The 13,139-nt window shown below is 38.6% G+C and overlaps 1 protein-coding gene across 2 annotated transcripts in view; it reads left to right on the top strand.

Annotated features, from left to right (window-relative positions):
* Positions 1-13,139, top strand: part of LOC136876979 (EH domain-binding protein 1) — a 414,289-nt gene that overhangs the window by 257,825 nt on the left and 143,325 nt on the right. For both annotated transcript variants that reach the window (XM_067150754.2, XM_067150753.2), the window contains exon 20: positions 2,550-2,670. In XM_067150754.2, the coding sequence (XP_067006855.2) occupies positions 2,550-2,670 (121 nt within the window). The remainder of the gene's footprint in view (positions 1-2,549; positions 2,671-13,139) is intronic.

The following is a 13,139-nucleotide window of genomic DNA, read 5'->3' as shown; positions in this document are numbered from 1 at the left end:
AAAGTGTGTGGGGAAACTTGTCCAAGCAACAAAGAAATATGAACCTGTAATATGTACATTGTCCCATGTGTGTTCATTATCAGTATCACTTTCACTGTCACTTTAATCTAGTTTATAGAAACTGTCGTTCAAATGTTCTACTATTATGTCACTGTTCAAGGATGGGCCAAAGTTGCAACATCTAAGTATTTTCTAGTTATTTCACTTCGTAACTCACAATGTATTTCTAAACTACATACATATCTGTTAGGTAAAAGATTTTCACTCGCATCATTCACAACGTTGTGTACAACTTTATCGTTAACTTTTTTTTTTTTTTTTTTTTTTTCAATAATATGTCAACAAACTCCCTTTGTCTTTCAGTCTCATATCTTTCCATCCTTCTCCTTTTAGTTGTTGACGAGTACTCCCACAGTGTATTTTGTGAAGCGGTTTCCATATGGATTAGCATTCCTGCATGAGAAATATCTTTTTCTGTCGGCACCAGACATCTTATTGAAGGAGCAGCCCCTGGCTTCAATTTTGGACCTTGTAGTTTTTCTGAAGGCATCAATTCCATCTTGAAAGTTGCATTTCATCATAGTATGTATTTTTAAAATGCACTGAACCCACAGTATCTCCCTTAATGGGAGAAAAATGTTTCCTCGTGCAAAATTCTATGCAACTGCTAAACCTACAAGGCGACTTGCATCAATTTGGAAATCTATTTTTTTCTCGATAGTTTCGGTTTCTACTCGTGTTGTTACAGCCTTACACATTACAGGTAGATATTTCGACAAACAGTCATCACACTCAATTATAATAAACAACACTTCAAATAAATGAAAGAGTGGCAGCACGTATATTGTACGCAACAATCATCTGGATGGAGCAATTAGCTCACTCAGGGCTTACAGCACAGTAATGTTAGAGCTATTCATGTTTCCATGATTTACCAGCCCAGCTGCCTTTGCCCCCAGAAATTAACCCAGTACTCATTTTGGTAGTGGGTGAGTCCACCTCAGGGCCATAAGCCGCTCCAGAAGTGGTAAGTCTCATTTATTAAATGTTTCGACTTCCTGATGGGGAATTACATCTTCTGAGTGAACTGAGCATGGCTTCACTGCACTTGCTAGGCAGCTTCTCCATGGAAATGACAGTAATAACTGTTCTGATTTCTTTTCAGTTATAGGGTGTTTTTTTTTTTTTTTTTCCAGGGTTTGAGTCTTAACATTTGAATGGCAAAGCGCTAAATGACAGAAAACAAACAAACGCCACCAAACAATGTTGCCAAGAATAGGCAGTGCCACGCTCCTCTCATAGGCTCTTGTTGTTTTGAAAGTAATGATTCAATCTCTAAAGATTTATTATAATTTCATAATACTAGAATTCCCATGATAACATGATAAAAAAATACTCTTAAGCCTAACATGATATTAAAATCTCAGTCATAAACTAAAATATTTCGCATTGCCTTTCCTCAAAAGCTACTTATGAGCAACAGGTTACATAGATGATATAAATCACAAAGGCACAACTGAATATTTGACGTGGAACAGAATAATTTAATTCAGGGAACTACAAAGCATAATTAAAAAGCAACCAAAATAACCCGTTCATACCTCACTGACAATTGCTATTGCAATACTAAAAAAAAAAAAACTGAATATATGATGCGGAACAGAATAATTCAATTCAAAGAATCACAATGCGTAATTAAAAACAACCAAAAATAACAAGTTTGTAACTCAATGACAATCACTATTGCTATGTTAGAAAATAACCAACAGTGCTCCTAAATGGAAACAATTATTTGCTCATCTCTTTGCCATGGTACTGCAGAGGGGTTTGATTCATTCCATGTCTATGTCACTGCCTCTCTATCCTCCTCTCTGGAACTGGGAGCTTGTGAAATCACAAAGCAGTATTAGATCATCTGGTGCAATGTCTGTGATCTGCTCTTGTTCCCTTGCTTGAGTGATTGTTTGTTGGGCATGGCCTACCACTCTTTCCCTACCCTCGGCTGTCACAATAATGGCTGTGACAATGAGTTCTTCCACTTCCCTTGGTGTGAAAGTCTTATTTACAATAAATCCACAGTTGAAAAAACATACACAACATCCTATCCTGTCATATCGTAAACTAAATGATAACCTAAAAGTAATTAACAAAGTAATAGTAAGATAATCTTGAATAGTAAAAATCAATAACTGCACACTTGGAATGAAACAAAATATGCATGCAATGATAAAATAATGTAATACAAAATGAGTGAGAAGCAGAATTTGCCAGAAAACGGCACCGCGTGACAATGAGAAATATACACTCAGTATAGCGCCATAAGCATTTCAACATTGTTTAGGTTACTATGACAACAAAATGTTATTTCTCACAACACCAGCGCCGTTATAACCCAACTCTTAAGTAAAAATCGTATAGCAACTGATTAAGATGTAATTTCAAATGCTTCTCAGTTAGAAGCATAAAAATGTAATTTTTTTATATAATTTATGTCTAAATATTCACTTGGTCTCTTTTGCCTATGATGTGTAAAATATTTTTCTTTGCAGTTTGGTAAGGACGTGGTAAACTATATCCAGAATGAACTTGAAGCCTTGGAAAGGGAACAGAAGCAGATAGATAAACAGGCGGCACTACTTGAGAAAGATCTCAGACGGGTTATGGAATCTGGTAAGTTATACCTTTGTTCGGTGATGTATTATATTTAAATTTCTTTCTGTCCTTGCAGATTGCTTCAAAAATTTATTATTTTAAAAAAAAAAATTAATTCTAGGAAAATGTTAAATTGTTCAATGAATTTGAATTTTTTGCATCCATGTGTAGTTATTATTTATATATGATATAAATGTTTCTGTAGAACTTTTTAATGTGAGAAAGTCCACTTCTTAGTTTAATTGTTTAGAGATTGAAAATGACTGTAAAAAATTTAGGAATGTGTTTGGAATATTTCCACAGCTGCCAATTACGTCAAAGACAGGGAATTTCTCCAAACCATATTTCATTTTTTCATTTTCATTTGTACAGTTGGTTCATATACCTTCTTCTCATGGTCATTTTCTTGTACCCATTCAAAATCTATTTCAAATCATAAGGAAGAATAGGTGAGACTTTTGTGTATCAGTTTCTTCTAATCTTAAAAAAGTGTGTCAGCAATAGTTGTGTCAACTGTCCTAATTTGAAATCATACATCTGCCCCCGTTTTGCCGGGCAGCTCAGCCGGTAAGCAAAAGTTCCCAGAGGCGGAACGTTCGCTTACAGGCGACGCTAAATTATAGGGGACAGGGACAATCTAAGGACTGACGACAAATGAAAACACTAAAAAGAAATGGGTTTTAACATTTATTAAATAAAATATAGCACTTTCCAGATTCAATAAATATTTTCCAAAATCTTGAAATAAATTATTTATCTCTTCCCTGCTGGAATTCACCTCACAGTTCTCCATTAAATTTCATTCTGTAAAAATACGAAATTAAGTCTTAATAAATCGTCCTAAGAAATTAAATAAATTATTATTTGAGAAAATCCTATCTCAAAATATCAAAATTCTGAATTATATCTTTCTTTTTGAATTATAATTTAAATTGACAATACTCTGCGATTCATTTAACCGTGAATCAAAATTCTACCTCACACGAAAAATCCAATAACTCATTTCTATTAATTAAATATTATTTCAATTAATTATTTAAGCTTCAAATTAGATAATAAAATATTTTGAAATCCAATATCCAATTCATTTAATTCTTATTTTTATGTCAGTTGTCCTAGTGTTGTGCACAACTCACAATAAAGATTCAAAATTCTCGCATTGTAGCGTTAAACATTTTACATTTTGTGAGCTTAGTTCATTGACGCGATCCTTGCTTAAGTATTTTCCCTCGAAGCAAAGATCCTAATCTATCTTATTCCGTCATAAAATCACTTAAAGATTCATAATTGAGCCAAATATGCTCGCCACAAAACAACAAAAAAAATCGAGACTTTACGCGCTCAGCGTACACATAACATGACGAAATATAACCATGGAAATCACAATTACAAGTAAAATCAGTCATTCATCCATCTCACATTCAAGCTTTGGTCCACGGTAATATTATTAAACAAATTTATCGAATCCTATCTCTTGATTTTTAGTTTAGAATTTTATTTGAAATATGAGAGCTTCTCTCGATGACAATATCAGACAAGGGCTACCATTTCGATCGTCTGACGTGTGATTGTGATAGGATTATCACTTTTCCAATGAAATAAATTCCACAACGATGTTCCAGGATAATTTTACAGTAGAAATCGTCACTAAAAATTCCATAGAACTGCCTACAGTCACAGATAAATAAACATTCGCGCATACGGTCTATGAGTCACGCCTACGTTATTTTTAATCCCTTATTATCACAAAATATTGATCAACATGTGCTGCATAAGAAGAAATTATGTTCAAAGACACACTCTCTTCCTTAACTGACTCATGTAATGGACACACAAATAAAATCCTATCTTAAGATCCATTTACAAGTCTCAAAAATACCAATAACAGTAAATGCAAAATTTGTGGACATCCAAGCCACGACCAATATTCCAGGCCAACATCTACTTCAGTATAGCACACATTAATCACTTATAAGCACAGTAATAATTACACTCATTACCTTTAAACATTCTATTAGACCGTAATAATGCTAATTATTATTATTATTATTATTATTATTATTATTATTATTATTATTATTATACGCGCGCGGTCGCGTCATCGCAGGCTATGGTTTAATGAAATCACAGATGACTCTATTCTATCTCAAATCTATTGTAAACCACAAAACATCAAGGTAAAAGCCTAAATTCATAGAACACGTCGATATTCTGTCCCAAATAATTCAACATTTATTCCACCATTATTTTCTAAATTAATAACTATTATCGCATGGGTCAAATATTTTAACACTTTCCTAGACTTATCATGGGACAGTGAGAACATGTCACGAAGCACTCACTCACATAGAACAAATTTTAGGTCCCAAATACACTCTCACACACATCAAATCTACCAACACCAGTGAAAGAAGAGTGAAATTCCTAACTACAAAGACTATTAGAAATGATTTCAAATATTCAAGCAAGGACTACGTCTACATAATGATTACAACAGAAAATAGAGAAAAGTATAATTTGAAATCTTAGCTGTAGTAGACTTGGCTTCTGGACTCGGTTGATGATCAATGAATATTTAACCAAACTCCATCTCCGATGTTATTCTCTCCCGGGCTGAATTATGCCTCACATTTTAATGATACATGGCTGCAGCAGGCGAGGACTTAGGACAATTACAAACTCCGTCGTAATGCTGAAGTTCCATTCTTCCGAGATATTTCAGGATTGCTGGGGATCTTGCGTCTTCTGGTGAAAGCTGAAACTAAAAGATCTGTCTTAGAAAAAGTACACAACACACACTCGATTCTTCAAGATGGCACAGTTTTTACCTACTTTAAAAATTTTCTTCAGATTTATAAAGTTAAAGAAATCTGAACTGCGGCGTTTCCGATATTTCTATGTCGTAAAATTTCCTCAGAAGCAGAAAATTTATCGTCTTTCCATCAAATAAATGCTGGAAATGTTCCACGTCGGATACGTCGTTTCCAATAGCACATGTGCTCGAACAATTATTCCCGTAGACAACTGAGCAACTGAGCAGAACAGAATGCAAATGAGCAAAGACCAAATGAGCACTGAGCGAATGCAAATGAGCAAAGAGAAAGATTTCCCCAAGTACATGGGTATTTATTTCTTCAAGACGTAGGTGTGTTTGTTAATTAGTTTTTATTGGCTGAGATTTTGCGATCAGGCTAACCTTGCGGTCCAATTGGTTAAATATCATGACGTCAAAATCTCAAAGTATTGATCGCTTTTAATCTGGTCGGGTTCCTGTCCACGTGCCACCCTTCTGATGTCTTCAACAAGGCACAAAAAAAACCAGACTCGCACACACGGCACGGGGAAAACCTGTTTTCCTGCTGGCTAGCAGACAATGCAGAGTTGAAATCACCTTGCTGGATGATAATTTTAATCGTTGTTCCACCCAAGTAATAAAATATTCTTCCCATACAAAAAATAACCAATTTTCAAGGGTGCACATCATACATCACCATTATAGACAGTTATGCCTTTCAGCGTTCAGTCTTGCAAGCCTCTGTGACTTACTTGACTTAATTCCTGTTGTTCCTTGTGGAACATAGGGCATCAACAAAGCATCTACATCTGATCCTGTTGCCAGCCGACCTCTTCACCTCTCTCCAGGTCTTGTCTTCTTCCATTGCGTCCATGTGTACAGATCTTCGCCACGTTTGTTTGGGCCTTCCTCTCCTCCTTTTACCCTGTGGGTTCCAATCCAGTACCTCTCTCTCAATGGCTTCATTCCCTTTCCTCAATGTATGCCCTATCCGCTTCCATTTCCGCCGCTTTAACTGTACGGCCATCTCGGTTTCACCCGTTCTTCTATATAGTTCATGATTGGAGATTACTTCCGGCCAGTAGATGTTTAGAATCTTCCTTAAACAGCGGTTGACAAAGGTCTGCAACTTGGAGGTAATCACTTTAGTCACTTTCGAAGTAGTATAGTAGAACAGCCTTGACATTACTTTGGAAAATGCGAAGTTTGGTCCTGATAAATATTTTGTTGTTCTTTCATACCAGATAGAGCCGAACAAAGGCACCGTTTGCTTTTTGTATACGTTGAGAAACATTCTGTACTGCGCCTCCATCTTTTGTAATTACACTGCCCAAATAGGTGAAATTATCCACATCCTCTATAGGTTCGTCACTGAAGACAAATGGGTCTAGTTTGTTGGTGTTCATCCTTAGGGCCTTGGTCGTCTTTGAGTTGATCATTAGTCCCACCTTTTTTCCTTTTACCAAGTCTGCAATCTTTGATTGCATTTCACCATGTGCCTCAGACAGGAGACACGCTTTGTCAGCGAAGTCTAGGTCTTCTAACCTATTAGCCAAACCCCACTGGATACCACGTTTCACATTTCGCATTACATTCCGCATTACCGCATCAAGCACCACCAGGAACATGGTTGGCGAGAGGATACAACTTTGACGTATTCCTGAACGTACAGATATAGGCTCAAATACACAGCCCTCATGAATGACTCTGCATGTATAATCACGGTATGTTTCTTGAATGAGGTTGGTAATTTGTGATGGCACTCCTTACCGCTTCATTTCCTTCCACATAGCTGCTCTGTTGATCGAATCAAAAGCTTTTTCGAAGTCAATGAACACTGCATAAAGGCAAGATGACCACTCAGCACACTGCTCCCGAATTATCCTCAAGGTGTTTATTTGGTCTACACACGAGCGATTCGATCGAAAGCCTGCCTGTTCCCGTCGGAGCCTCAAATTGATATACTCCTTAATTCTGTTGAGCAGAACCCTGGTGAAGACCTTGCTAGGGATTGAAAGAAGCCTAATGCCCCTCAAGTTATTACAGTTTGACATATAGCCCATCTTTGGCAACTTCACCAGCAACCCACATTTCTCCGTTAACCCATATCTTCTCAAATAGCAGCTGCAACATATTGGCAGTGGTATCCATATCAACCTTCATGACTTCTGCTGGAATATTGTCAACACTTGCTGCCTTACCAATATGTAACTCCCTCAATCCCCGGTTGATTTCCTCCACTGTTGAAATGCAGACTTTAATCCTTGGGTCCTTCTTCGTATTCTCCCGCATCTACTTGCTCCTCCAAGGAGTGGTTTAACACCGCAGAGGAATGTTCCTGCCATCGCTTCAGTTGATCCTCAGAGTTTGTTAGAAGGACACCATCCTTGTTTCTGACTGGACGGTGTTTCTGCATCTGCTTCCTTGCCAGAACTCTGGTGATGGTATAGAGTTCTCTAAGATTTCCCTTTCTGGCTGCCTCCTCTGCTTGTTGAGATAGGTTATGTATTCATTACCTTTGATCTCTCCTTACATTTCTCTTTACTTCCTTATCCTTCGCAGCATATTTCAATTGCAATTCTGCCTTCCTTGCTCATGTCTTACATGCGTTCATTACTTCCTTTATCTCTTTCCTTTGTCTGATAATATTCCATGTCTGGTCAGTCATCCAGTCTTTTTTCCTCCCGTCCTTAAAACTCAGGATATTTTCACTTCAGTAAATACAGATGTAGTCTTCACCCATTTTTCCTCAATAGTTTCATCCTCCACCTCAGAGAGTGCTTGGAATCGATTCTTTAGTTCTATCCTGAAGCCTTCTTTCATATTTTTATCATCCCTTAGCTTTCCAACATCATATTGCTTCCTTGTCTGCTCTATCCTTCTCTTTTGTGCCTGGATCTTCATTCTAAAGGTAGCCACAATAAGATGGTGATCACTATCAATGTCCGCACCTCTCTTGTTCCTCACATCCGACAATGAACTCCTCCACCTTCGTCCAATAGCCACATGATCTATCTGGTTTTCTGTCCTATGATCCGGTGATACCCATGTCACTTTATAGCAGTCTTTATGTGGAAATATACCACCAATAACCAAATCATGGCTTGCACAGAAGTCCACAAACAGCTGTCCATTCTCATTTTGTTCTCTTAAACCATGCCTTCCCATAATATGGTCAAGTTCTTTGTTGTCCTGTCCCACTTTTGCATTCAAATCTCCTCCAACTAGGACATTATCCTTCCTTTTCTGTTTCTTAACCATTCTATTAAGATGTCCATAGAACGCCTGTGTCTCTTCCTCCTCGGCCGACTCCGTAGGTGCATAGCATACTATAAACACAATGTTTCTAATATTGTTCTTAAAACATGCCACTATTATCCTTTCCGTCACTGGGTACCACTCCATAAGGCTCTTCTTGGCTTCCTTATCCATTAATATACCCACACCTCCATAACTCGCTTTGTCGCCCTTGGGTCTTCCAGAGTATAGTAATATAGCTCCATCACGGGTTTCTCAATTCCCCAAACTCACTCCATCTCACCTCACTCAAACCTAGGATGTTCAGGCTATAATTTCTCATACATGCCACTGCCTGTCGTAGCCTTCCACTTTCCCGCAGAGTCCTCACATTCCATAGCCCAATTTTCGTTAGCCTTTTCAAGCCAAAAGTCGTCATCTTTGGATCAGTCCGGTTTCTCATTGTTGATGTTTCTGTAAAAAGGTATTTTAAGGTTGTGCGAGTTATTGGCCCACAGCACCCGAGCTTGGTCGTGGGACCGCCACCTACGCCTCCCGACCTGCTGTTTTCTGTTGGGGTAATCCCCCTTAGCCTTTCAATATCCCTCTTCACCACAAGGCAATGGTTTTCATCTTTATTTTACCCCAAGAGGAAGGGTTGCCTCCTCCGCCAACTTTGCCATACCAAAGGTCTCCTTCTCTGTCTCAGTTGCTGTTAAGGACTTCACCAGAGCCCTGTTACCCATTACTTTTCAGGGTTCCTGTAAGGCCTTCACAGCTATCGTAGCGGTCCTGGGGCACACAAGGTCCCTGCTGTACTTCACCCTTACAGGCTATCCCCTACTTCGTACCGTTGCCCGTCCCCCACTGTGTGGACGAGGGGTTGGACTTATGGGGGACGCAAGCCTCTGTGATTTACTAAATGTCACCACAATCCTCCATTTGCAACTAGTGGTGTGGCCTCATTAGTTCTATACCTCGTATCTTTAAATCTTTAGAAACTGAGTCTCACCATCGTCGTCTTGGTCTCCTCCTACTTCTCTTACCCTCCATAACAGAGTCCACTGTTCTCTTAGGTAAGTTATCCTCCTCCATTCGCCTCACATGATCCCACCACAAGAAGCTGATTTATGCGTACAATTTCATCCATCAAGTTCATTCCTAACTTAGCCTTTATCTCCTCATTCCGAGTACCCTCCTGCCATTGTTTCAACCTGTTTGTACCAGCAATCATTCTTACTACTTTCATGTCTATTACTTCTAACTTATGAATAAGATATCCTGAGTGCACCCAGCTTTCGCTCCCGTAAAGCAAAGTTGGTCTGAAAACAGACCGATGTAAAGATAGTTTCATCCGGGAGGTGACTTACTTCTTACAGAATATTGATCGCAATTGCGAGCTCACTGCATTAGCTTTACTGCACCTTAATTCAATTTCACTTACTATATTACCATCCTGGGAGAACACACATCCTAAATACTTGAAATTATCTACCTGTTCCAGATTTGTATCAGAAATCTGACATTCAGTTATGTTGAATTTCTGACATCAGTTTAGTCTTACAAAGGCTAATTTTCATACCATACTCATTGCACCTATTTTCAAGATTCAAGATATTAGACTGTAGGCTTTTGGCAGAATCTACCCTTAAGACCAAGTCATCAGAGTAGGCCAGACTGCTTACTACATTTCTACCTGCCTGAATCCCCCCCTACCACTTTATACCTTTCAGCAGATGTTCCATGTAAACTATGAACAACAAAGGTGAAAGAATGCCTCTGCCTCTCTCTCCTCCTCTCTGGAACTGGAGCTTGTGGAATCACAAAGAGATATTAAATCATCTATTGCAATATCTGTGATCCCCTCTTGTTCCCTTGCTTGAGTGATTGTTTGTTGGGCATGGCCTACCACTCTCTCCCTACCCTCGGCTGTAACAATGATGGCTGTGACAATGAGTTCTTCCACTTCTAAAGTGTGTCTAACCCCTGTAAGTACCTTGAACCAAGAACTCATCCTGACAGCCCCACTCTGTGGTCTGAAACCACACTGGTTTTCATCCAACTTCCTCTCAACCACTGATCGCACCCTCCCTTCCAAGATGCCAGTGAATACTTTGTCTGGTAAACTAATCAATGAGATACCTCGATAGTTGTTGCAATCCTTGCTGTTCCCTTGCTTATAGATAGGTGCAATTACTGCCATTGTCCAATCTGAAGGTACATTACCAAAACTCCTTATTAATCTTATTACTCTATGAAACCATGTCATCCCTGCCTTCCCACTATATTTCACCATTTCAGGTCTAATTTTATCTATTCCTGTTGTTTTATGAAAATTGGGTTTATTTACCACCCTTTCCACTTCCTCAAGCGTAATTTTACCAATATCATTTTCCTCCTCCCCATGAGCTACGTTGTTCGCGACACGACCATGAAGATTTCCTTTTATGTTGAGAAGATTTTCAAAATATTCCTGCCATCTGTCCAGTGATTCCCTGGGATCTATTATGAGTTCACCTGAATTACTCAAAACACAATTCATTCCCTTTTTCTCTCCCTTCCTAAGATTCTTCATTACAGTCCAGAAAGGGTTCTCTGCTGCTTGACCTAGCCTTTCCAGTTATTACCAAAATCTTCTCACGACTTCTGTGTGATTAATATCAATATTATATTTGATACCAGAACCCATAACATTAATTCAACTAAGTGTTAGTGTTACTTCATGCAGAACGGGGTGGTTAATTGAAGCAAGAAGAAAATCTGTGAAAATTGTTGCCAAAGAAAAAGAAATAAGAGATCATCTGAACAATGAAAGAGAATTATTGTATCGAATTAGAAGAATAGGAAGAGCACTGCTTTGATTGGCAGTGACTGCTTAATTAGGTAGGCCATCACTTGTTTCACAAAATGATTGTGAAACCAGTCCTTAAATATCTGTGTGTCCATTCACACTGCCTTTTGATGGTAGTAGTGCAAAGGTACATTCTTTCGTTTAAGACAACGGGGTTTTCTGGATTTCCCTATCGCTAATAATTTTAATTTATGATCACCACTTGTGTTAGCACACGCCATAATGGTTATTCTTTCTTTGGATATTTTGCAGCCTGGGGCTTCTTGTTGCATCACTAATGTTCGGGACGGTAAACATTTCCAATACAACCCTGTTTCGTCTGCATTGTAAAGTTGTCTTAAGGTCAAGCTGTTCTTTTTCAATGAAATTGAAATTAGTGTGCAATCTTTTCAGCAGCACCCATGTCTGCGCTGAGACGCTCTCCGTGAATAGCAATTTCTTGTATTCCGTAGCGTTTCTTAAACCATGTAAGCCAGCCAGAAGATGCTTTAAAATCACCTTCTAAGCCAAGAGCATCATGAAAATGTTTTGCTTGCTCAGCACACATTGGGCCGAACACAGGAATACCTTCCGCTCATTTCTGATTAAACCACCGTATCATGGCTTCGTCTAGATTTCCATAGTCCGATGTTCTCATTGATTTCTGGGACGATGAACGATCACAATTAGCTGAAAATTTTATGAGGGTTTCCTTTTGCTTCTTCATGTCTCTCACTGTTATTTCACCCACACCAAACTCACAGGCTAACTTTGATGATGCCTCGCCTTTCTCCAGTCTTTCTATAATTTTCAGTTTTCCACTGACGGTAAACCTTTTATATTTCATTTTTCGACCACTCATATTGAAAACTCTTACTACAGACTTATTCTAAACTTCGAAAAGACTTCCGCACTCCGTTTACACTTCTCTAGTACAGTAGCCTACAATACACTCGCTGCCGGTGCACCTACCCTTCACTTGGCTTACAGTTCAGCAACCTTGGGCTGTGGGGAAAGAGAGGATAAATTCCGAGTGCATTTCTCTTTCATTGTCTCTGCTTCCAAGGTTACGGTAATCTGTGCTGTGCCACGCACAGCAACATGCTAGAATGTTTCCAAGTTTGCAGCATTCTGGCAGCAGTGTGCATATAGGCCTACTGCTACATCATAGAGAAAAAAAGTCCAGTCTCCTCAAATGTCAATGATTTCGTATCCACTCATCGCATTAAAATTCTTTTAAACTAGATAGAGATAATTTTACTCAGCGTGATGATTAGTGGGTGCAAGAATTAATACTTTAAAAAATAACTCTCTGAGACCCGCGAATTAACCGCAAAGCGAATTATCGGGAGTGCACTATATGAGAATCCTAGGTGTGAGTCTCATCTCTAAAAATAATAGGCAGTTTAGTGTTTTTGGGATGTACAGACCTGGAAGGGGCAAACTAACACAGAATTATTTGATAAGATAATAAGCTTTGCAGGGAATGACACAGAAAGAAACTGGATTGTAGTAGGTAATTTCAACCTATCAAATGTTAACTGGGAAGGTAATGCGAATGACAGAAAGCATGACCAACAAATAGTAAATAAGTTAATCTGGGAAGGACAGCTGAATCAGAAAATG

Source organism: Anabrus simplex, chromosome 7, assembly GCF_040414725.1.
Source record: "Anabrus simplex isolate iqAnaSimp1 chromosome 7, ASM4041472v1, whole genome shotgun sequence".
Classification (NCBI taxonomy): Eukaryota; Metazoa; Arthropoda; class Insecta; order Orthoptera; family Tettigoniidae; genus Anabrus; species Anabrus simplex.
Note: the sequence above shows the minus strand (reverse complement) of the source record. Positions and strands in the feature narration are given on the sequence as shown.